Source organism: Apis mellifera, linkage group LG14 (genome assembly GCF_003254395.2).
Source record: "Apis mellifera strain DH4 linkage group LG14, Amel_HAv3.1, whole genome shotgun sequence".
Taxonomy (NCBI): Eukaryota; Metazoa; Arthropoda; class Insecta; order Hymenoptera; family Apidae; genus Apis; species Apis mellifera.
The window spans coordinates 5,042,753-5,068,807 of NC_037651.1; the positions used below are offsets into that span (position 1 = coordinate 5,042,753).

At 21.0% G+C, this 26,055-nt stretch overlaps 2 protein-coding genes across 7 annotated transcripts; both read left to right on the forward strand.

The window, feature by feature from the left end:
• Positions 1-233: 233 nt before the first annotated feature.
• On the forward strand, positions 234-17,553 carry LOC725179 (inositol hexakisphosphate and diphosphoinositol-pentakisphosphate kinase 2). 5 transcript variants are annotated; one of them, XM_026444944.1, is made up of 30 exons: positions 234-387; positions 843-941; positions 1,275-1,382; positions 3,861-4,061; positions 4,134-4,274; positions 4,352-4,442; positions 4,517-4,671; positions 4,773-5,065; positions 5,145-5,339; positions 5,416-5,502; positions 5,574-5,762; positions 5,889-5,974; positions 6,975-7,112; positions 7,920-7,949; positions 8,705-8,939; positions 9,009-9,217; positions 9,287-9,513; positions 9,577-9,713; positions 9,798-9,912; positions 9,982-10,221; positions 10,310-10,426; positions 10,490-10,647; positions 10,808-10,956; positions 13,890-14,246; positions 15,178-15,399; positions 15,520-15,793; positions 15,938-16,029; positions 16,320-16,431; positions 16,517-16,882; positions 16,997-17,553. In XM_026444944.1, exons 2-30 carry the CDS (start codon positions 909-911, stop codon positions 17,475-17,477), a joined length of 5,238 nt encoding a protein of 1,745 aa, XP_026300729.1. In that variant the 5' UTR covers positions 234-387; positions 843-908; the 3' UTR covers positions 17,478-17,553. The 5 variants fall into 5 exon arrangements, with proteins under 5 accessions (XP_026300729.1, XP_026300727.1, XP_026300728.1 ...); XM_026444942.1 differs by lacking the exon at positions 7,920-7,949 and adding an exon at positions 11,289-11,336; XM_026444943.1 differs by lacking the exon at positions 7,920-7,949 and adding an exon at positions 11,289-11,336 and having other exon boundaries at positions 6,975-7,097.
• A 6,617-nt stretch (positions 17,554-24,170) lies between these two features.
• LOC107965534 (protein Fer3-like) lies at positions 24,171-25,685 on the forward strand. Of its 2 annotated transcripts, none has more exons than XM_016916329.2 (4): positions 24,171-24,405; positions 24,762-24,916; positions 25,083-25,242; positions 25,499-25,685. In XM_016916329.2, the coding sequence occupies exons 1-4, from the start codon at positions 24,358-24,360 to the stop codon at positions 25,649-25,651; spliced, it is 516 nt and encodes a 171-aa protein (XP_016771818.1). In that variant the 5' UTR covers positions 24,171-24,357; the 3' UTR covers positions 25,652-25,685. The 2 variants fall into 2 exon arrangements, with proteins under 2 accessions (XP_016771818.1, XP_016771819.1); XM_016916330.2 differs by having other exon boundaries at positions 24,173-24,405; positions 24,772-24,916.
• Positions 25,686-26,055: the final 370 nt, after the last annotated feature.

The window sequence follows — 26,055 nt, forward strand, 5'->3', positions numbered from 1 at the left end:
GTAAATATGCAGTAATATTTTATAACTGAATTTTAAATAAATGCATATTTTAAATTGCTAATCTTTATATTGATTCTTATATTTTATAAATAAATATTTACAAAACATAGATTTTTTTTAACAAATGATTCGATTTTGTAATAAGTAATTATTTTTAATATTTTATTTAAATATTTTATAAAACGTAAAATATCGATTTATATACTTAACCGGATGGTCGATTTTTGAATGTTACGAGAGATCGAGTTTAAGTTTGACAAGATGTCCGAAAATTGAAGAATACTAATGAAAATTTTTGATTAATTAACTAAAGATTGGATATTATTTATTATTTTTGCTTTCTTGTTCTTAGTCTAAAGTTTTTGAATTGATTTAAATCTGGAATTGGTAAGTTTAATTAAAATCATCAAAGTTATATTGAAAAAGAAAAGAACAAAATAAATTATAATATATCATCAATCGTAACATGTATGTAAAATTAATTCATATTTAGTATTATTTTATGTGTTGAATATATATTGATTTATCATGAATTAATTAAATATTAATTATTGTTAAAAATACAAAAATGTAGTCGAGGTTACATTATTTTTTTTATCATATTTTAATTAAATGCAAGTTATAAATAAGATGTAAATTTAAATAATATTTAAATAATATAATAAATTAAAATCTATTTCTCTTTTAGTTTGAAATTATATAAATATTATAATAATTGTATATATTTGTTTAAATTCTTTTGTGTTATATATAATGTATTATATATATTTAAAAATAATTACTTGAAAATTTAGTTATAATTATTAATTTATTAATTTTACTTAATGATTTAATTATTTCAGGATATAGTGGATTTTCTAAATTCAAACTGAAACTGTTTTTCTTTTCTCAATGAAACCTGTTCTGTCATGTCTTACACTGAATTGGAACATGGTTATCAGGTAAATAGAAATATTTTTTGTTTATAAAATAATAATTTATTTTTATAAACAAATAATTAATATTATTTTCAATAATTTATAACTTTTAATTTTTTACCAATAACATCAAAATAAATCTTTTTACAAAAAATTTTTTCTAATATATAATTATTTCTTATTAATTTTTAATTTATTTTAATTTTTAATAAATGAATATAACAAATAATTATAAAAATAAATAATAATCAAATGATCTTATTAATTAATTTAAAATAATAATAAGAATAATATATAAATTTTAATAAGAAAATTATTAGAAATTTAAGTTTCTGACAAGTAATAATTAATTAATAGGGTCTACGGAGTGCCAGTCGACCAATTTTCTATGTAGGGGATTTAAATACTGTGCAATCAACCCTTGTGGGTCCTGTAGCTTCTTCTATATATCGTTCATCAAAAAGAGTAAGTATTTTTATATTATTTATTAAAAGTATAAATTAAAGTAATAAAAATAAAAAAAAAAGTAATAAATTAATTAATTAATGTAATTTTTAAAAAACTTGTTATTAATGTAAATTTAAGTTTGAATTTACATTTACATTAAAAAAGAGATTCTATAATATTAAGACTTTATAAAATTTATTTTTCATATATGTCTGCAAATAATGTGATTAAAATAGACAATAAAAAATAAGATACATAAGAATAAGTATTTCAAGGAAAAGAATACATTATTACATATTATTTTATTTTGAATTACTATATATTATATAACAAAGGTTAGAAAATTATTTTATTAAAAAAAATTATATAGTTTTATATAGTTTCATAATATATACATATATATATATATATATATTATCTTTTGCAATAGATTTTATATCAAATTATTATTTATTACATAATTTAACAATATATCAACAATATATCAAAACTATATAAACTATATATCAAAAATATATATTTCATTAAATGCAATGATATATTTATTTAATCAGTTAACTGCTTTTAAATAACTTGATGACTCATGAATATGCACACTTTAGTTATTCAGTAATCTAAAAATAAATTATGTATGATGCTTGTTAAATGTACTTTGTACTTTTAAAGTTATATAAATTTTGTTTTGTGTAATAATTATTATATTAATTTTATTATTGAATATCCATTAATATAAATATATAAAAAAATGTTTAATTTAATGGTATAGATAATAGATTTAATAGTGTTTAGTATATGTAATATAATCATTGTGAATTGAATTAATTAATAACAGAAGTTAATTGACTGAATATATGTATATGATGATATAATAATGTTAATTGTTATTATTAAATATATTAATTGAATTATTTAATATTAATGTTAATGTAATATATTAAATTTTAAGTATACTAATATAATATACTGCAGATTTTTTAAGGCTATAAATAGAATATATATGAATTAAATTAAATTAAGAAAAAAATAGTCTATAAGTGTAATATGTTTATAAATGTGTATTTTTTAGTATGATAGTAATTCTTGGTATTCTTATTATTCTATATGATATATAATATATAACATATATTTAATATATATTTGCATATTATATTAATTTTAAGATGAATATGAATTATATTTTTATATTTTGATAATATTATTCATTCATTATTCTTTACTATTATATTAATTATTGCTATTATATTAATTATTTATGTTACTTTGAGTTTATAATGGAAAATATAAATTCTTTGTCGTCTACAACAATTCCTGATGTCTACATTTTTGATTGTGATAATGAAGCAGAACCATATTGGCAAATGATGGTAGAGTTTCTCTCAGTTAATTTGTTAGTTATGTCCCATTATTAAATTTAAATATTTAATATAAATTTAAAATTTTCAAAATTCTAAAAAAATAATCTTTATATTGTTTTTATCCATTCTAATGTTTATAAAATAATTATAATAATTTTTTATATATTACTTTTTAAGTATTCAAACATTGCTAAAATTCTCATCATATAAAATTTACAATTGATAAATATTAATAAAATAGAAGAAAATATTAATATGCAGAAAGATTTTTCTATATAAACATATAGAATGATAGATATTACATATAGAATATATGATATTTTAGAATATATAATATTTCTATATTACATATAGAATTTTCTATATATAATATATATTATTGTTCTATATTATATTAGATTATATATTATATTATATTATATTATATTATACATTTCAGATTTTTTTCTTATTTTTTATTTTTAATCAATTCTTTTTTATTTTTAATCAAATTTTTTAATCAAAATTTTATTTTATTTTTTAATCAAATTTTTAATCTATTATATTTATTTTTAGTTCAATATACAGATGACAATGATAAAACAAATTGTAAATAAATAGATATCAAGATTTAACAACAAGATAATAAATATTTTTTTTTTAATATTCATAATGTTTTTAATAAATGTTCAGATAAAATATTTTTATTTAATGAAATTTATATTTTATTTTATGAAAAATTTAAATATTAAAAAATTCCTATTTATTTTATAAAATATTATAAAAATTGAAATACAAAATGTATATAGTTTATAATAATTTGTTTTTAATTATTTGCATAAAATAATATTGCATAAAATAATGATTATAAAAATTATATTTATAAAATTTTATATAAAAAATAAATGAAAAAATAATATAATGCATATCATTAAAATATTAATTGACATTTATTTTTATTATAATTATGTTTATCTTTAATATTAAAAATATAGATTTGAATATACAATATTGTAATACTTATCATTGAATTTTTTTTTTATTGCTAGATTATTTTAAGTTTTTGAGTATAAAAATTATAGAAATAAATTAAAACAATAAAAATCACATAATTATTAGTGAATAAATAAACAAAATTATTAATAAATAAATTTTCATTTAGGCCGAACTGTCGGACGGGTGCAGCAATGATGATGGATGCATGGGTGGAAGCGATTTGGAAGGAGAAGGAAAACAAGTTTTGGTTGGAATCTGTGCGATGGCAAAAAAATCTCAGAGTAAACCAATGAAAGAAATTTTAACAAGATTAGAAGAATTTGAATATATTAAAATAGTAGTATTTCCTGAAGAAGTTATTTTAAAAGTAATATTAGTAAAAAATAAGAAATATTTTAATTTTTATAAAAATTTTTATAAAAAAAATATGAATTTACAGGAGTCTGTAGAAGATTGGCCAATTGTTGATTGTTTAATAAGTTTCCATAGTAAAGGTTTTCCTCTTGATAAAGCTATAAATTATGCTAATCTTAGAAATCCTTTTATCATTAATAATTTGCCAATGCAATATGATATTCAAGTATGTAATATGTGATAAGTATTGACAAATATTATTAACATTATTGTTTTACATAATATTAATTCTATATTTAATAGGATCGTAGAAGAGTTTATGCTATTTTAGAAAGTGAAGGAATTGAAATTCCAAGATATGCTGTCCTTGATAGAGACTCATCTGATCCAAAACGTATACTATATATATTTTTGTTTTTACACTTATATATTGTACAAATAGATATACAAATAGAAAATTTATTTTAGATCATGAATTGGTGGAATCAGAAGATCATGTGGAAGTCAATGGTGTTACATTCAATAAACCATTTGTAGAAAAACCAGTATCTGCAGAGGATCATAACATTTATATTTATTACCCTACATCTGCAGGTGGTGGCAGTCAAAGATTATTTAGAAAGGTACATAATAAATTAAATAAAATTAAATTTTTTATTGTAATTATTTGAAATAATTAAAATTCATAGTTAAAAAAAATAATTTTTTATATCTATCTTTTTAGATTGGAAGTCGTAGTAGTGTATATTCACCAGAATCTAGAGTGCGTAAAACTGGTTCTTATATTTATGAAGATTTCATGCCAACTGATGGTACAGATGTTAAAGTTTATACTGTGGGTCCAGATTATGCTCATGCAGAAGCAAGAAAAAGTCCTGCTTTAGATGGTAAAGTCGAAAGAGATTCAGAGGGAAAAGAAATTCGATATCCAGTTATATTAAGTAATGCTGAAAAATTAATTAGTAGAAAAGTGTGTTTAGCTTTCAAACAAACTGTTTGTGGTTTTGATTTACTTAGGTATATTGAGTTTTATGTGTAATAAAATTAAAAGTAATAGTTTGATAATTTAATTATATAATATGTAATTTTTATTTAGAGCAAATGGCCAGTCATTTGTGTGTGACGTAAATGGATTTAGTTTTGTAAAAAATTCTAATAAATATTATGATGATTGTGCAAAAATTTTGGGAAATATGATTTTAAGAGAATTGGCACCAACTTTACACATACCATGGAGTGTTCCTTTTCAACTGGATGATCCACCTATTGTACCTACTACATTTGGAAAGATGTAATTCAATTTTATATCAATGTTTTTAAATTATTTTTCTACATTAAGATTATATTAATGTTTTTATACATTATAGGATGGAATTACGATGCGTGGTTGCTGTTATAAGACATGGAGATCGAACGCCGAAACAAAAAATGAAAGTAGAAGTTCGTCATCCGAAGTAAATATATGTTTTAAAAATATATTATATATAATTAAAGCATGATATTTCATTTATTTTATTTGATATAGATTTTTTGATATATTTGCAAAATATGACGGTTATAAACATGGTCATATTAAATTAAAAAGACCTAAACAATTGCAAGAAATATTGGATACTGCACGTAGTTTATTAGCCGAAATACAACATCGTGCAGCTGGACCAGAATTAGAAGAAAAACAAGGAAAATTAGAGCAATTGAAAAGTGTTTTAGAAATGTAAATATAATATGTAAATAATATATATATATATATATAATATTTAGAAAGGTATATAGTAGATTAAATAAAATTAAATTTTTTTGAATTTATTTGAAATAATTATATATATAAATTATTTTTTAGGTATGGTCATTTCTCAGGAATAAATCGCAAAGTGCAAATGAAATATCAGCCAAGAGGACGACCCAGAGGAAGTTCATCAGATGATGGTATTGAATATAAAATGTATTTAAGAGATATATAAAGTATTTTAGAAATATATAGTTAAACTTTGCAGTATTTTCAAATATCTTTACTTTATCTATATTTTCATATCTTACATTTTTTAAGTTTAAAAAAAGTTATAAACTTCGGAAATTTTTTCTTTTTAAGATATAAATTGTTTTTGTTTATGATAAATCGTTATAGAAATGTTTAAAATATACTTAAAGAAAATACTAAAAATAATTTCTTTCTGCAATAAAATTTGATTATTTTGCATTAAAATTTTTATTGAAAACTTCTTAAAAAATTTCTGATATATTTCAAATTTTGTCATAATTTAATTTTTTAATGTTATCAAATTATCATATCATAATATTATTATTATAAATTAAATATATAAATTTAAAATATTTATGTAAATTTAAATAGATTATTAATATATGTAATAAAATATGAAACAAAAAATTTCTTATTGTTTTCGTTTTTAGAATATTAATGCAATATGTGTATTATTGCAAAAAGAAATTAAAGTAATTTTTTTATATAAACATTCTTATAATTCTTTGTCATAAATAAAATATATTTATATCTCGAAATTTGTTTTGCTTTGGAAGCTTTATTCAAGAAAGAATATTTAATGAATTGATTATTGGTGTGGATTTTTAAATATATAGGTGTTTTTCTTATTAAAAAAATATTAGTTTTAATTATATTAGTGCAATTGTATTAATTATATATATAATCTAAAAAAATCAATCTTTTCCATAATTTTTTATAAAGTTCTTCAAGTGTTGTATTAGAATGATTTCAGTTTGTTATAATGACTATATAATCATTTTATTTTTTCGAAGAGTGATTATATTTTGAAAAAAAATAATTTTCAAATCTATATTTAAATAACTTTTTTTTTTATTTTTAAAATGAATAAAATATAATAAGTAATTTGGTTACTTATTTTTTATTTCAATTATATAAATAATATTATTATAATCTTATTTTTATTAGATCGACTTGGAGAACCATCTCTTGTATTGATATTGAAATGGGGTGGAGAATTAACACCAGCTGGCCGTATTCAGGCGGAAGAATTAGGAAGAATATTTCGTTGCATGTATCCTGGTGGTCAAGGTAGACACCTTAGTGGTTCGTATCTTATATTCATACGCTTATCACGCTCATTCTTAAATATAATGAGATTGTTTGTTGAATAAGTTTTATATATTGGCTGAATTCCGATTGATCTTATCATTTTCAAATGCTCAAAATTGATATTGCAGATAATAAGAGTGAATTCAATGTTTTATAAAAAATTTTTTATTTTATCAAATTAATCTATAGTAGTAAGTACATATATACATATATTTTTTTTCTTTTTAATATAAAAAAAAATTTTATAAAAAACAAAAAACTTTTTTAAATAGTCATATTTCTATTCTTTTCGATCTTATTCATAATTAATTAATCCATTATTTTTCTTGAATATATTAATTAATTATTAATATAAATTCTGTTTTAAAAACTGTGCTTATATATTTTGGAAAAAGATAAAGAAAATATTTTAACTTTATAAATATACTTATTATATCTAATATTTAAAGAAAACTATTTTAAGAGAAAAAAATAATAGATAAAATAATATATAAAAATCTTTTGTTATGTTCATTTTATCTGCAATTCCTAATATAAATAGATATAAAAGAATTTAATTGAAATAGAATTTATATGTATTTAAATAATTAGATATATATAACTTATTTAATTTATTTATTTAACAGAATATAAAATTTATTATTATTATTCTATTTAAAGATAGAAATATTTTACTAAATTTTAAACTTTTAATTCAATTTTTGATTTAATTTTTTATTCAAATTTTGATTGAAAAATAATAAATATCTTATATTTTTACAAAAATCTTTGATTCATAGATAATTTCAAATATTATTTCAGAGGAAGACTCAGAGATGTTACCAAATCACGGTAACTTTTTATTTTGAATCAGTGCTTTTTTGTAGTTATATGTAGATTGTGCTATAGATACATAGAAATAGTAATTTTAAAGTAATAATAAGTTTTTATTAAAAAATTTTTATTATTTACAAATTGACAAAATATGATCAGCTTAAAAAGTATCAAAAGATAAAATAAAAAAATGCTATTTCTATGTTAATTTAATGATTATTTCATTTTATTGCATTGAAATGCTTTATTGTTTAAGCTAGTTGCTTTTTATCTATTTTTTGGCCTTAAATGTTTATCAAATCTATCTTTTTTTTCCAATAAGTTTTTCATTCATGCAGTTATCATATTTAATATATATATATATACGCGCGCACGCGTGCGCATACACACACACACACACACACTACAAATTTTTATATATTGTTACAATTTTTATTGTAAACAATTTTAAATATGTTTTCACTTTATAAATATTATTTTTGTAATATTATTTAAGAAAGTATTATTAAAAAATAAAACATATGTTTAATCTGAATGATTATATATAATCTGACAATGTTTAATCTGAAAAAATCATGTTTGTAAATTTAATTAAAATTATTTATATGTAAATAAATTGATTAATGATTAACGTTAAAAATTAATGATTTTTTATAATCATTTTAACAAAACATAAATCATCCAATAAAATCATACTTTATGTTTATTGAAAATGAAAAATATATTTCATTTTTATTACATTTTTCTGAAATATTATTATTAAATATATGTAGGTGATTATGCTGGAGCACAAGGTTTAGGATTGCTCAGACTTCATTCAACATTTCGACATGACTTGAAAATTTATGCAAGTGATGAAGGAAGAGTTCAAATGACTGCTGCAGCTTTTGCAAAAGGTTTACTTGCATTGGAAGGTGAATTAACACCTATATTAGTACAAATGGTAAAAAGTGCTAATACTAATGGCTTGTTGGATAATGATTGTGACAGTAGTAAATATCAGAATATGTATGTAAGACAACCTACATAAATATTATTATAAAATTTTAAATAAATTCTAACTGTAGATTTTTATAGGGTAAAAACACGATTACATGAATTATTACAACAAGATCGAGAATTTACACATGAAGATAGAGAACAAATAAATCCTGGTAATGCATTGAGTATCAATGCAGCAATGGATTTTGTTAAAAATCCTGTTCGTTGTTGTCAACATGTTCATACTTTGATTCAGAAGCTAATGGATATCGTGCGTATTAAAAAAGACGATCCTAAAACTAAAGGTATGATTTTATATATAATTGTCATTATAAAATTATATTTATTTACAATTATTTATTCAACATATTTAGATGCAATTCTTTATCATGGTGAAACGTGGGAATTAATGGGTCGTCGATGGGGGAAAATTGAAAAAGATTTTTGTACTAAAAATAAGCGATTTGATATATCAAAAATTCCAGATATTTATGATTGTATAAAATATGATTTACAACATAACAATCATACATTACAATTTGAACATGCAGAAGAATTATATATTTATTCTAAATATTTGGCAGATATTGTAATACCACAGGTGAAAATTTCAATATTTTTTATTTTTCAAAAAAAGAAGAAATTTAATTTTAAGTTTTTTTAGGAATATGGATTAACAGTACAAGAGAAACTTACTATAGGTCAAGGTATTTGCACTCCACTTTTAAAAAAAATAAGAGCAGATTTGCAGAGAAATATCGAGGAATCCGGAGAAGAAACAGTCAATAGGCTTAATCCAAGGTAAAATTAAGTTTTTATAATAATGTATGTATAAAATTTATAATATATTATAAATAAAATATAATATTTTATTATATATTTTAGATACTCCCATGGTGTTTCTAGTCCTGGTCGACATGTGCGCACGCGACTTTATTTCACAAGTGAAAGCCACGTGCATTCTCTGCTCACTGTTCTACGTTATGGCGGTTTACTTGATGTATATATCTATATAATTATTTTATATAATATATGTATAAAAAGATATTAATTAATTTAAATTATACAGGTTATGAAAGATGAACAATGGCGCCGAGCTATGGAGTATGTTAGCATGGTTTCTGAATTAAATTATATGTCTCAAATTGTGGTTATGTTGTATGAAGATCCAACTAAAGATCCCAGTAGTGAAGAACGTTTTCATGTTGAATTACATTTCAGTCCTGGTGTAAATTGTTGTGTGCAAAAAAATTTACCACCAGGGCCAGGTTTCAGACCTCATTCACGCAATGAAAGTAGTCATAATGTAGTAAGTAAATTTTAATACTTTCATTTCATGTGATCATAAAAATATTTTTAAATATAAAACTAGAATACAGGACTACAAATATTTTTAGGGTGAAAGTGGTGGTTCTGCTCAAGATACCATTTCACAGTGTAGTACTCGAATAGAAGAAGAAGATGTAGAATTGGGAATTTTAGAAGATGATTTTATGAATCCACCATTGCAATCTGTATGTATAAATATCTTCAATTAAAATTATAAATAAGTATAATATCTTTTATGTGATACTTAGGAAACACCTCCATCAACAATGGAGACAGATACTGTAGATGCAATAATAGATAGTCCAACAACTAGTAAAGCAATTGATATGATGGATTTACATCCTAATATGATGGATGAACCATTTGATAGTGGCTTTTTACAGAGCTCTGCACCAATTCCAATAAGGTATATAAATTTAATGAACTTTTTTTTCATAAATTTTTAATGAAGTCTGGATCAAATATTTTTAATATAAATATTTTTTATATAAAATATTATATCATTATAATCAATTATATCATTTTTTTTTAATTCAATAATTAGAACTATCTTTTATAATATTTAGTGCTAGAACTGTAGCTGGTCATGAAGCAGCAAGACTTGGTAGTCAATTAGCTGCAAGTCAACGTCAACGACGTGATACAGAAAGAGGGACAATAGTTGAACCACGTGCTCGCAGTTATGATCATCAAAGACAAGACAAATCCGAAAAAGGTAATATATTACTATTATAATTATTTGTATTATTTAATATTTTAAGACTAATGTATATATTTTATTTATAATAACAAATCTATTCTAATATTTTTTTAATTATGCATGACAGTGATATTTAACAAAAAAAGAAATGTGAATAGTAATATTATAAAATTAATAATTTAGTAGTATTATAAAATTAATAACTAGCAATATAGTATTATAAATACAGTATTATATTGTAAAAACATTATATATTACTAGTAATTTTACTTCTTGAATATTTATGATTAACATGAATACTCAGATTTCATTAGAAAATCTGGTATTTTTTGTGCCTTTTTTTATAGCTGCGGACAAGCTGCAGTATCAGAGCTTGGACGCTGTAAACAAAGAAGGTATGTCGGTTTCTATTATAATTTTAGTAAATTATAATATATTATTTTATCATAGGTAATCATTATAGAATTTTTATTTGAACTTTTAATATTTTATATCATCGTGATATAATAAGAATTTATAATCTTTTTTTCTTTTTATTAATTTATTTTTATAAAAAAGGAAGATTTAATTATTTAGTTGATTATTAAAATTATTCTATGCTTTTGAAATAGTAATTTTTGTAGTTGCTGACCACTGTAACTTATATCTTTTATTTTTTTCTATAAAATATAAGAATATAATTTTTTTTCATAATTATTTTATTATCAATAGTTATATTTATATATATATATATATATATATATATATATATATATATATATATATATATATATATATATATATATATATATATATATATATATATATAATATAATATATATATAATATATTATATATATTTTATTATCAATGCACCCATTTATCATAGATGCTTTTCAATATCATATCTAATCCTTAATTTTATATATTTTAATCCTTAATATTATTTTTTATATCGTAATATTACATATTTCTCTAATTTAGTGACTTTTCTTAATTTTAATTATTTTAAAATTGATTCCAATTTTTTTTTTAAAGTTTTATTTTATCTCTAAAGAAATAAAAAAAAATCAATCAAAATAACTTTAAAAAAAATAAGTAAATGTAAATGCTAAAAATAAGGATTTCTTTAAATTCGAGAAAAAACATATCGACAACTTAATCTATGATAAATTTTTATTTTATTGCAAAATCATTAATAATATTTTTCCCAATATCTTCGTCTAATTTGTTCTTTTAATAAAGCTTTAAAAATAAAGCTTTAAAAAAAAATTAAATGATTAAAATTAAGGAAAATCATTAAATTACAAAATTATCTTATATATTTATCAATTTTTTTGTATTTATTTAGTTCTATGTGTAATGTATAAATAAAGTTTATTATTGTTCTAAATACTATAATATTATAAAATTCTTATCAATTTAAATTTAATAAATAGATATCCAAATAAAATCATATTGCATAAAGAAATAGAATTAATGTTATTAAATAACTAATATATTAAATAACTAATAATAAAATTAACAAAGAGATGCAATATTAGATGAAAATAGGAAAAGTCAGTTGAAATAACTCTTTGCTCAGCGATAGTTGTGCGCGTGGAAGCCAACTAATTTATGCGGACGACTGTTTGCATTACACATTGACCATTAGTGTAATTCATTCAGCCGTCATCCTAATTCCTTTATTCCTAAATCATTATTCCATTAAAATTTGCAGTTGATTAGTGCTTAGTTATTTTCTAAAATCATATCACAGCTTTTTCTTCATATTTTCATATCTATTAATGTTATACAATTATATTTAATTTTAATTTTTTTTATGATTTTCAATTGTAAATTTATTATTATTTTTTTTACTTTGTTTATTGTTTATTACAGAAGTATAATATAACAGTTCAAAAAAGAAATAGAAATATTGATGTTATATAAATACAGTTTTTATACAATATATATGAATATAAAATATGAATAGAAATTTCATATGAATTTTAAAAGAAAGAATTTTATTTTAATCTTAATTTTTTTTGTATAGAAACAATAAAAATAATTTTTTTTATTTAATATGATAATTTTGTTAAAATTTTATTTTTTATATATTATCAAAAGTTTATTTTATTATTAGTTTAGAAATTCTAAGCACAAATTCGATTTATTTGAAAAAATTGAAATACAAATGTTATAAATGAAATAATAAATAATTGAAACAATTATCATTAAATTTTTTATTTTTAATCATCATCATCATCGTATAAAATCATAATAATATTAAATTATTAATAAAATTCATAAATTTTAATTGTTGTCTAGTTGGCTTACTGGTTGCATGGCTATCGTGTGCCATGGGTGTGTAACACTAACCAAATTTATGTCTTCTAAGCGCAAATAATTTGAAGTATATATCGTTCTGTTCCAGTGTATTTTTTTCAGTTATTTTATTCCTTCGTTGGTAACGAATCTTTTTATTAAAAACGTCGTCTGCAACGTCGAATTCTTACAATATAATTAATCATCTTCGATTCTAAATTTATAGATTATTATTATAAAAAAAATATTTAAAAAATTATTGAATGTTTAAAGTATTCTATATTGTTCTTTTATAAAACATTCAATATTAAACATTATTTTTAAAATCTATTATTATCCTTAAAATTACTATCTATTTTTAAGAATCTTAAATATTTCAATGAATTTTTTTATTATAAAATCTCAGTAAGTTTAATTTTTAATTTAAGTTTTAATTTAATTACCGACGACGTAACCAAAGGTTCTTGCCAATATTATTTTGATTTCGATGGTGATGGGTTTATTATTTAATCATCTATTTCTTTTCTTTTCTTTTCTTTCCTTCCTTTGTACCTAATCCTGCTGTTACATTGTCATCATTCGTTCATTTTAATTGCACTGTTCTCTCTTTTATATCATCGAATTATATCATTGAAATTATGCATGCAATATATACAATACAGAAAAGCATGTAACAGAGCAATGGCATTTAGAAAGATCTGGCCAGGTTTCGCTAAATGTGCCAGTGCAAAAATTGCTGAGTCTACCGCATTCCTTCAGTTCACCGGAGTTTCCAGTTCCTTCGGTAGAAACATCCATTCTGAACTCAACACCTTTGGTGACTTTACATACATCTCCTCTGATTTCACCGAACAGCCGGATCTCCGACGTAACAAATATCATGTTTCCGGTCCCTACGATTCGTTCTTCATATCTTGATGTTAATATTAAACAGCCCGATGATTTTAATCCACGTTCCCAAAATAAGAAATATGGACGTTCTCATTCAGAAATGATTCTTCCTGGGATTGAGCGTAGCGGTGAGTTAATCGATTCTTCGAAACTGTCATCAAGTAATTCGTGGCTAAAATCCTTTTTCTCGTTATTTTTGCATGAAAGAACCCCGAAAACAGTGACATTCACATTGGGGCAAATTACAATAGAAAAATATTTTCATTCTTTGTTGCCTTATATATCCAAATGTTTTTGTTATAACTGTAATATTTCGAAGCTGATTCTGAAGAGCAAAGATCTTCCACTTGTTGAACATTTTAACTTTGATGTTTATTTCGCACGCTCATTCTCGCATAAGTTTTTTAATTATTCCTGTTATTTAAATCTGTAGAAGAATGCAGATTCCAATTGTATTCCTCGCAATATCTCTTTTGATAATAATTGTAGGAATTTTAAAGAAATCTTCCAATTAAATTATCCTAATTTATCCTTTGAAAGATAGATTTCCTACATTCCTTGAAAGACAGTCTTTTTATTCAGAATTAAGATTTGATCATTCTTCCGTGTACACGCATTATTTAAAAGGCAATGATCACAGTGAATCAATACTATTTAAAAAGAAAAAGAAGTGGAGATTTAACAAAAATGTAACACGACGAACATTCAATGGTGGCAGTGTAATAGTTAAGAATACACATATCGTAATTAAAAAATTATTCTGTCTTAATTTGAGGTATAATGTTTTTTCTTATATCGATGCAATTTATTCAAATAAGTATGGTGAAAGACTCAATTCAAAAATATATAAATGTTGGTCTTATCCTAATTTGAATCTCCAATGGCACAGAGACCTGGTATATATATCAGATCATAATAGTATGCTTTATCATATGTTCCCAACGCACGATAATAATGTTCATAATGACCACGATATTCCTGGCAAGTATAACCATTGTTCCAAAAATCCATGTGAACCATTTTCCCGACTCCAGCCTCAATGATCCTTCTCATCTCCAGACACACGACCTTCGATCATTCAACCTGACCCTACCTGCACAGCAAGGCGCCACCGTCACAGTATCTCCGGACAGATGAGTTATTTCAAGCTGTTGGGCTACAACGTCAACAAGAAGTTGACTGGATCAGCGAACAGTTTATTCAGCACAGCTGTTATTAGTGGATCTTCTAGTGCTCCAAATCTTAAGGATATGGTACCTCCTCATGCTTCTGCTGTTGCGGGTGAGTCTTAGCTTTTTTTTTTTTTAAACCTTACTTGATTTTAAAATTAGTATTTTTATTGGTATATACTATTAAAATATATAATAATATTTTTATTCATAATTTAATTTTATCCATTAGCAATAGAAGGTTTTGGTGGTGTACCACCAATAAGACCTTTGGAAACTCTTCATAATGCATTGTCATTGCGTCAGTTGGATTCCTTTCTGGAAATGATGACTAGTGCTCCTTTGTTTCGAACACCTGCTTCTTCGCCTCCAAAATATTCTTCTCCTGGTGGATCAACGCATGAGTCAGTTAATCAAAATCTCAATATTGGAGGAATCAATCGCGAGTACCACTCTTCCGACTTGGAAGCTGTCAGGTACCGTAAGAAATTAAGTAAACCATCATTGTGAGTATTAAGTTTTTTTCTTTTCTTTTTTCTTGTTCATCGGCATATTAATAAAAAATGATTTTTTCTAGAATTTAATTTTTTTTTTATTTCTTTTTCCAATTACATATATTATAAAGATAGAATAATTGATTTTCTTCTTAGGTATATTGCGCCAACTCCAATACAATATAAATCTTCTAATGATGGAGAATCTTGTGATATAAGAAATCAGTTATCACCAACCAGTCCTAATAGTAAGTGTTGTATACAAAATAGTTCTGTTAGAAGTCTCAAAAATAATAGTTCTAATTGTAATGATATAAAAATTTATCATTCTCTGTCAGAAATATCTTCTTTGATGTTGCTATAATTTTATTGTATTATTGTATTATAATATATATATTTACAATATATATTATGTATATTTTATTTAATTTTTAATTTAATAATAAATTAATTTGTTAAACAATTATTTAATAATGTATTTAATATGGAATATTATCATTATTATTATTAATATTAAATTTAGTATTGAATGATTTAGGTACTGGATGGAGTAGCGAACCACAATCATTTCTCTCTTCTGAACCTTCATCTCCTGCACCAACTTCAACAGGAGAATGCAGTATGTCTATAAGTCTAATCAGTAATGATGGGTAATTAAAATTTAATTATTGATAAATTTAATTCATTAAAAAAATGAATAATACATGAAAAATAAATTTATTTTTATGTTTATAGAGCACAATCATTTAATACAGGTCATAAATATCCTACAACTCCGTGTCTTGATGTGGATTTCAATGAATTTTGTATAAATATAGATCAAGAGCATAGAGAAAGTCGTGGTAGCGTATCATATACTGATTATTATAGCAATGAAGATGGACAAATACGAAACTGTGGTTTTGGAGCAGGTTTCACTAGTAATTTAGAAAAAATCATGCGTACTGATAATCTTCCTATTGATAATATGGATGATGATGAGGATCATACAATTACTTTAAAACAAACTGAAGAACAAAAGAAACAAGATGTCAAACAAATATTTGAACAAAAAGAAAATTTAAATACAAAATCTAGTAGTGGTTACAAAAAAATTGGAAGGTAAATATTTTATTAAAAACGTTTTTTTTTTTTATGATTTTAAATTATTTTGCATTTTTTAATTTTATTAATTGCAATTTATTAATAATTTTTTTTAATTGCATTTTCTCTTAGATTTCTCGTTGAAAGCATGGAAATATCAGACGAAGATGTCAGAATTAAAGAAATAGATAATATAGACAAGATAAAAACATCTGTGTTTCAAAAAACTGAATCTTCTAATGCAGAAAAAGTACAAAAGAACAGAGATAGTAATGAAGCTGTATATGAACAGAAAAAACCTCATTCTTTTAATAGTTGTAAAAGAAAAAATTTTTCTCGATCTCAAAGTGTTTCTATGCCAAAAACTTCAACACAAAAATCTGAGACAAATTATAGTTACAAGTGTACATCAAAATTAAGCTCTCTTTCAAACATGTCAGATAAGGACTTGGAAAATTGGAAGCAAAGCATGATGGAATCAAAAGATCCTTTTTCAATAGAAATGAAATCTGAGGAACCAATTCTGACATTGGCTAGCAGTATAACAAGTAGCTCTAGTGTGACAATAGGCTTTAATGTTCAAGATGAAAAAAAAGAAAAATTTGATCCCTGAAAATATCTCTTTTAAGAAATTATCAGAATTTATTTATCAAATCGGTTTCTATAATAAGAAAAATAAGTTATTATATATAATATCGTTAAAACATAATTAAATATTATAAAGGAATCAAACAAATCAAAATTTATATTATTTGATCTAAGTATTAAGTATGTAAATGAAAAGAAAAATATTTTGCATTTTTTAACAAAATTTTCTTTAATATACTCTACTTTTATAATATTTTATCTTTCATTAAGATTATTATTTCTAATAATTAAGACATATAATATGATGACATTGCAAACATTAAAAAAATTTTTTTCAATATAGGAGTATTCAATATCATTTAAAAAAAAAAAATATATATTCAAAACTGCTTATTAAGAGAAAATATCAAACTTAAAACAATGTTATATATAATAATATTTTCTCATGTTCAATAGTGTACTTATGAAGACTTTATGTATACTAAATTATTTTTAAATTTCATGACATTTCTTGTATTAGTATAATAATATTATTGTAGATAATATATATGCAATGTTAAAATGTAAAACAAGTTACAACTTAAAAGAAAAATGTTTTTTTTATCAAAAATCTGTCTCAAAAAGTTTATTTGAAAATTATTGAAATTTTAATTTTTTATATGTTACAAGATTTTTTATTAATTATTAATTTTTTATTAATTAAATATTAATCAGATATGAAATAAAAATTACATAAGCTTCTTTGACTTGACAAATTTAAAATATATCTAATTTGTTAAATTGATACGAAAAAAATTTTAAAGTTTTTTTCATATTATATGCATAGAAGTATTATTTTTTTTCAATATTTAAAAGATTTATATCATATAAATAATGACATATATTTTTCATTAAATTATTTTTTTAACTGCAAAAATAAATACTATAGTAATATGAATATACTATTTAAATTTTAATATTAGTTTTTTTTTAATTTTATGTAAATGTAAAACGAACATTATTATTGGAAAATTCGTATGAATGTATAAAGATCATGGATTATAATATTAACTCAAATTATAATAATTAAAACTATAATTGTTTTATAATAAAATATTTATTTTAAAAAGTAATGTAAATATTTTATAGACTATGTAATAAATAGAGGAAATATTTTGTGATGAATAATTTTAGAATGCTTCTTGTTAAAAAATTATAGAAAAGCTATATAAATATATAACTGTGGTTTTATATTAATCTAAATGTACAAGGTGCTATTTGAATCAAATTTATTATGTTCCTGACTGTTTTTATCATTATTTTATTTTATTAATAAAATCATTATATGTAAATGTACGACTATAAAATATATCTGTTTGAAATTTTTTTTTGCATATTTTATATATTCTGAGACAGCATTTTTATTTTGCAAATATTTGCATAAATTAATTCTAATTTATATTAATTGATATGAAAAAAGATTAAAATTTTTATAATAATTTTAATTTTAATAATTTCATTCAGAAATATTTTAATGATGCAAGATATAGAAAATATCGTTTTAAAATTCTTTAAGTATTTTTTATTCGATATTCATATAACGTATATTAAAAATTTTATTTAAAATAATAAAGCATTTATTATGATATAAAACATACAAATTAATTTTAAGTATTTTAATAACTTCTAATAATATTAGTATATCTTAAATATTTTTATTAATATTTTATTGTGATATCAATGTAAGAATATAATTGTTAGTACTTATTGACATTGAAAGTTGTAAAACAAATGTATACAAAATGCCAAATTACAATAAAAAAAATAGACATTAAATTTGATATTCTTTTTTTATTTTATAATTATCATTTGCAGGTTTTTTTTAATTGATAAAATAATTTATATCTTATATCATAATATTCTCATCTATATCAATCTTTTTAAATTCCTTATAAAATATCCTATTAATGAAACGAGATTAATAACTATATATCAAATTAAAATTTATTTATTAAATTTAATTATTCATTTATTCAATAACCAAAAATTGATTTATTTATTTAATCGATTATTTTTCTATTTCTTGTATTAAATTTTATAATATAAATATTACGAATTAATAAAAATTTATATGTATAAATTTATATGTATAAATTTTTATTGAAATTTGATGAGTTTTATCTTTTATCAGAAATTATTTGAATATTGAATAAATATTTATATATATATTTTTGAAACTCTATAGAGATCATCCCTATAAATACGTGAATAATGAAAACATTTAAATTTTTTAAAAAATTCTTTAATAATGTGAATACATTTTTATATAAAAATTGCAAAAATATTTATCATAATTTTTATATAATATGTTATAATGACATAATATGATAAAAAATAGAAAATATAAAAACATAAAAATTGAATATTGTAACAGCTAAAAAAAATAAAATTTATTCATGAATAATAAAAAATTCTAATTATGAATCTAATTCATTTTAATTAATAAAGTATATACATATAATTTATATAAAAATTATTATGTTTAAAAATTTAACTGTTTCACGATTTATTATAAAAATATCTATATAAATAAATTTATTTTCAACATTAATAAGAAGGATGATAATAAATTATTAATTGAAGAAAAATATGTATTCAAAAATAATTACCTGAAGTGAATTAATAAGAAACTTTATTAATTAAAATAAACTATGATTAATTAAAGAAAAAGTCGCTATGAATTCTTTAAGATTTCAAAAAAGTGCATCTATTATCTTTGTTAAATAATTTCATAAAATTTTATATTAATTTTTAATTATCATATTTTTTATAATTTTAATTTATAATTTTATAATTTATTATGTTTCTCAATTCTTTTTTATAACAAAATTCATTCAATATATGTTTATTTATGTATTTCAATTTTTTACATTTATATCTTTCATTTTATATCTAAAATTCTTTTATATTTTATATTTTTATATTAATCTTTTAACTTTATTATTTCTTAAGTTTAATTAAGTAAACTTTAATTATTCGAACTTATTTATGAATTTGATATTACATAAAATTTTATATATAATTAAAGTATTATTTTCGAATTACTTATAAATAATTTATAATTATAAATTAATATTTATAAATAATTACAATAATATATAATTAATTTTTAAATTCACTGTTATTTTCAATGCTATTCCATTGATATTTTTATTTTATTAAATAAACGAAAAAGTTTTATGTAAATTTTATTTTAATAAGCAAGAAATAAATCTGACATAAATCTGATTTATAAATGACATATTATTCAAAAAAGTAGAAATCTCTGTAACGAAATTGCATAATTATCATCAATAACGTGACCCTATTGCGGAAAGCGCATCCATTGTTAGAAACGCATCAAAATTAGATCATGTGAACACGTGCACCATGAAATGAATCCAAATTTGATTTCTGACGTTCTTCACATCATTTTGCTTATTTGTTAATTTATTTTTTCTAAAATTAAAATATAAAAAGAAATAGAACAATTTATATTATATAAATTGATAGAAATATGAAATATTAAAAAATAAAATATAGTTATATATTAATTTATATAAATAATATAGATATTATTTCATTATTTAAAATATTTAATTATATATATACAGAAATATACAATATATTTTAAAAATATATGGTCATTATATGTATTATAAAAATTATAAAAATGTATGAAAATTTCTGAGATAATTTTAAATAATATTTTTCTTTGCAAAAACTTTCGTTATAATTTTTATTAACAACCCATTAAAAAATATTGGTTACTCATGAAGCGCTATAGTCAAACCAAGTTTCTTGAATATAACAAATATTTTTTTATCGAAAAAAAATTATAAAAAAAAGAATTACATTATATTTAGAAACAATGAATAAACTAAATAATTATTATAAATCGAAATAAATATCAAATTAATACAAAAAAACGAATATAAAATTTTTCTAACAAATGAATGATAAATAATAGAATAGAGAAAGAAGAGAAATTGATAAAAGAGGGAAAGAAATGATAAAGAAGAAAAGGAGAACAAAAAAAATGGAGAAGAATGATAAAAGAGAATGATGACAAAAGAGAGAGAAAAATGACAAAGAAAATGAGAGAAAATGAAGAGAATGGTAAAAGAGGAAAAAAATGATAAAAAAGGAGAGAAATTCTATATAAATAAGATTTATATTCTATATGAATAATAATTAATTTATTTATTTATTATTTTTAAATAAAAAATAATTCAATATAATTTTTTTGATAAAAAAATATTTGTTATATTCAATAGATTTTTATATATATTGTTTTGATTTTTTCGTATCACAGTATATATATCTAATATTACTGTTGTCTACTTAATTAGTTTACGGTGCTTCATGATTAATATTTTTTGTTAATAATTTATTAATAAGACTGTAACGAAAGTTTTTGTAAAGAAAAATATTGCTTGAAATTATGTCAATAATTCCAGTTAATTAATGTTCATATTTTTGAGAAATCCTATATAATTATATTTATTTATAATATTTATTTAAAATAGATTTAAGATATAAAACGTAAACATTTTTTACGATTAAATTAATTTAAAATATTAGCATTAATTGTTGAATATTTATTTATTATAACTCATCTAAAATGATTTTACAAAATTATACAAAATTATACAAATTATAATTTTATTATATAAATAAAATTTTTTAAAAATTCATTTTAGAAATTATTAGAATTTATTGTAATTATATTATGTTGTTATATAATTATATTATATATAATAGTATTTATTCTTTTTTTAGTATGTTTTATTTTGTTCTGTATTTTAATGATATTTATTTGATATGTTTTATAATGAGAAGCATTCCTATTATATTCCTTTATTTTAGAAAAGCTTCGAAGTTTTGCTATGAAGCATTTCAGCGCCGACGCTCAAAGCATTGATCCAAAGCGTCAGCTTGCAGTTATGGATATAGTACATATTACCAGATTCGAATTAAAGATCCACCCTCACAATCAATATATACAAACTTATAAAATATATTACATATTGGATAAATTAATAATTCTCAATTTATTGTATCATATTTTTTAAAAAACAAATATGTATTACATTTACTAATATTACCTATTAACAAATATAAAATATAAGAAATATTATCAATTATAATAATGCATTTAATATATTATTTCATTTATATAAATTTGATAAAAATCTTTTTTCTTTTGTAGTATAATTTTTTATTTTCTATTGTCTAGTATTTAAAAATTCTTTTTATATATATTTTATATATTCATTCGTTCTCTAATTATATTAAAAAAATTATAGAAAAAAAATATATTAATAAATATATTTAATAATAATTTTAATATGTTATTGCTATAATGATATTGCTATAATATAAATAAATGAATGATATCTAAAATTCTTATTTCAATAAAAAAATAAAATTCTATTTTTAATAAGAAAAGAAAAAAAGAATTTAATTACATTATGTTTTAAAGTAATAAAATAAAACAAAATAGAGATGATAAACATGCAACAATAATACTGTGGCAGAGAAAAAATAACACCAAAAAGAGATCCTAGAGATCCTCTGCTTGCTTGTGATCGAATATTAATAACTTTATGCACCCCCGAACTCTTGAAGCAAACACAATGAGATTTGACACGCAGAGAGCATGCTGGATGTTTATACGCGTTCAAAGGGAGAATTTAGTGTCAAGTGAATCGGCTAATATCTATTTAATTAATTTGGGGGAACGCACTCCCTCGGTTAACAATATGTTACCCTTCTGAGAAGATTTTGTCATGGTCTTTTGAATGATCCTGTTAGAAACTTAATTTATGAAACAATTTATCTCCAAATAGATATAAAGAAATCATAATAATTTAATTCGCAAAAAATTTTATTTGTAATAATTTTAGAAATGATTATAGAAGAAATAATCATAAAAAAATTTATATCTTAATAAATTGATTTATATTTTATAATATATATATATATATATATATATATATATATATATATTAATATAATAAAATATAATAAAATTTATATTTAATATGTTAACAAAAGTAGATGATACATTTCATTTAATATCATTATTAAAATGATTAAATATATTAAGAATTAAATAATTCTTTTTGCTTAAAAATATATAAAAAGTAAATCTACATAAATGTAGATTATATAACAAAAAATATAAGATATATAATATTAAAAATTTTATCATAAAAAATAAAAAAAACAATAAACGTAAATTTTTAATTAAAAACATTTTAATAATAATAAAATAATAAATATTTTCCTTTGATTTTATCATTTTTAAAATATTAATCTCTTTTTTAATAAATTGTAATCATATGTATTGAATGTAAATAAAATCTTTTTAATCTTGTAATTGTGATGAAAAAATGAAAAATAGAAAGTAAAATAACTTAGAAAAGATTAAAAAAAAATGTAAAAGTTTGTCCATCTTTAACATATCATTCATATCACGGTCGATAATCCTGATATTGTTTAACCCTCAACTTCTGCGAAACAAGGCAAATCATGAAGGTTACTTGAAAGCTCCACCCCTTTATAACTATCTATCCAATGATCATGTTTCACCCAAACTGATTAAGGGTGAAATGCTCCAATGGGGTGCAGAGATCACGGCGCAAGCGTTCAAGAATGGTGAATAACAGTAGTTTTAGAGGGTTGCTTTGAAAAAGGGGCGGGTTCGAAATTTACCGAAATCTCGAAGTTCAATTCATAGACGAGGATATCTTGGGAATCAGATTGAAGGTGACAGTTGTGCCAGTGACAAACATTTTATTTTCCTTCATTGTTTTTTTTTTTAACTTGAAAAACGAGACGAAGTGTTCTTCCTGCGTTCGCCGCTGGACAGAATCCGGGATATGAGCTACACCGAATCGTTGTGGGAGATTAATGGAAATCAAACACCAGTGAGTATAAATAATTTAAAAATTGATTTAATTTTTCAACATCTATATAAACATGAAATACATATATATATAAAAATATGTTTAATTTGTACCAATACATTTTTCGGAATAATATTTAATAATTAAGCAAAATTATGATATTTATATTGAAAAATTTGATATGATTGAAAAATTTCACTTGTTCTTATTATTTTTTAAACATTTAAACATTTGACATATTATATTTGATTTTTTAAATTTTTAATTTTAATTGTATGATAAACGATAATATTTAATATAATTAATTAATGATCTCTTTTTTTATATTGATAAAAAAACAGCCTGCAAATAAATATAAACATAAGTAAATGAAATAGGTGATTACAGCGGATATGTCGCAATACGTCAGCGGCGAACTTGGAAGCTATCCGATGTGGGACAGTTCTGTTTTATACCAAGCACCACCTCCTTCACACTCTCACGTAAACGAACATGGATTATATAGACAACCTTGTGCATTATTACATCAAAGGTAATTATTTTTATATTTTATTATTATAAAACATATATTTTTTTAGTATATTTTTAATTTGCACGATAATAAATTGAGAAAATAATTTTAAACTCTGGAAAATTTCAAATTTTAAAAGAACAATATAAATATTTTATCAATTATGTATTATTTAAAATAATTTTAGTCGCTATACACCTAATGGTAGATCTCCGAATCTTCCATCATCTACTACAAAGAAACCAAGACGTCGTGTAGCAACTGTTTCACAAAGAAGAGCAGCTAATATCCGTGAAAGGCGAAGAATGTTTAATTTGAATGAAGCCTTTGATAAATTACGTAGAAAAGTGAGTTTATATAGTACATTTCTAAAAATTCATATATTTAATTTCATATATATATATATATATTTGATTTTTAGAAATTAATAATTTAAATTTAAATTTTATATTTTATACTAGTTTTTGACTTTCATAATATAATATATACATATATAATAGTTATATTAAATTAGTTATAAAATAAACTTTCATATTTTAATGAGAATTATCTTTTATTGTTATTCATTATGTTTCTTATCATTTTTTGGCAATTATTCTTCAGGTACCAACTTTCGCTTATGAAAAACGGCTCTCGAGAATCGAAACTCTACGTTTGGCTATTACATATATTGCATTCATGGGAGAATTACTTGGGATCGAATCGAATAGTCCAAAACCAGAATATATTCCGAGGGAATATTATTTGCCGAATTAAAACTGAAAAAATATTAAAACTAAAAATGTTCAAATGAAAACGAATGCAAAAATGGAGAACTTTTAAAAAATTAATTATTTGTATGTAAATTGTTTTACGATGTTAGTACTTTGATTTTTTTTAAAAGTGAAAATTAATGCGCAAATACATAAAAAACATGAGAAATGATTAATTAAAATATTAAAAAATTTAAATATGTAATTATAAAATATTTTTAAAAAATTGATGCACAAATGAATATATTTCTTCAAAAATAAGTTAACAAAAAAAAAAATTAAATACATGTATTTAAATGATATTTAACTTTTATTTCAAAATCTTTAGCTCATTCACATATACATATTTTTTTTAATACTTTACTATAAATGCAAATTTTTTATTTTATAAGAATATTTCAAAATATA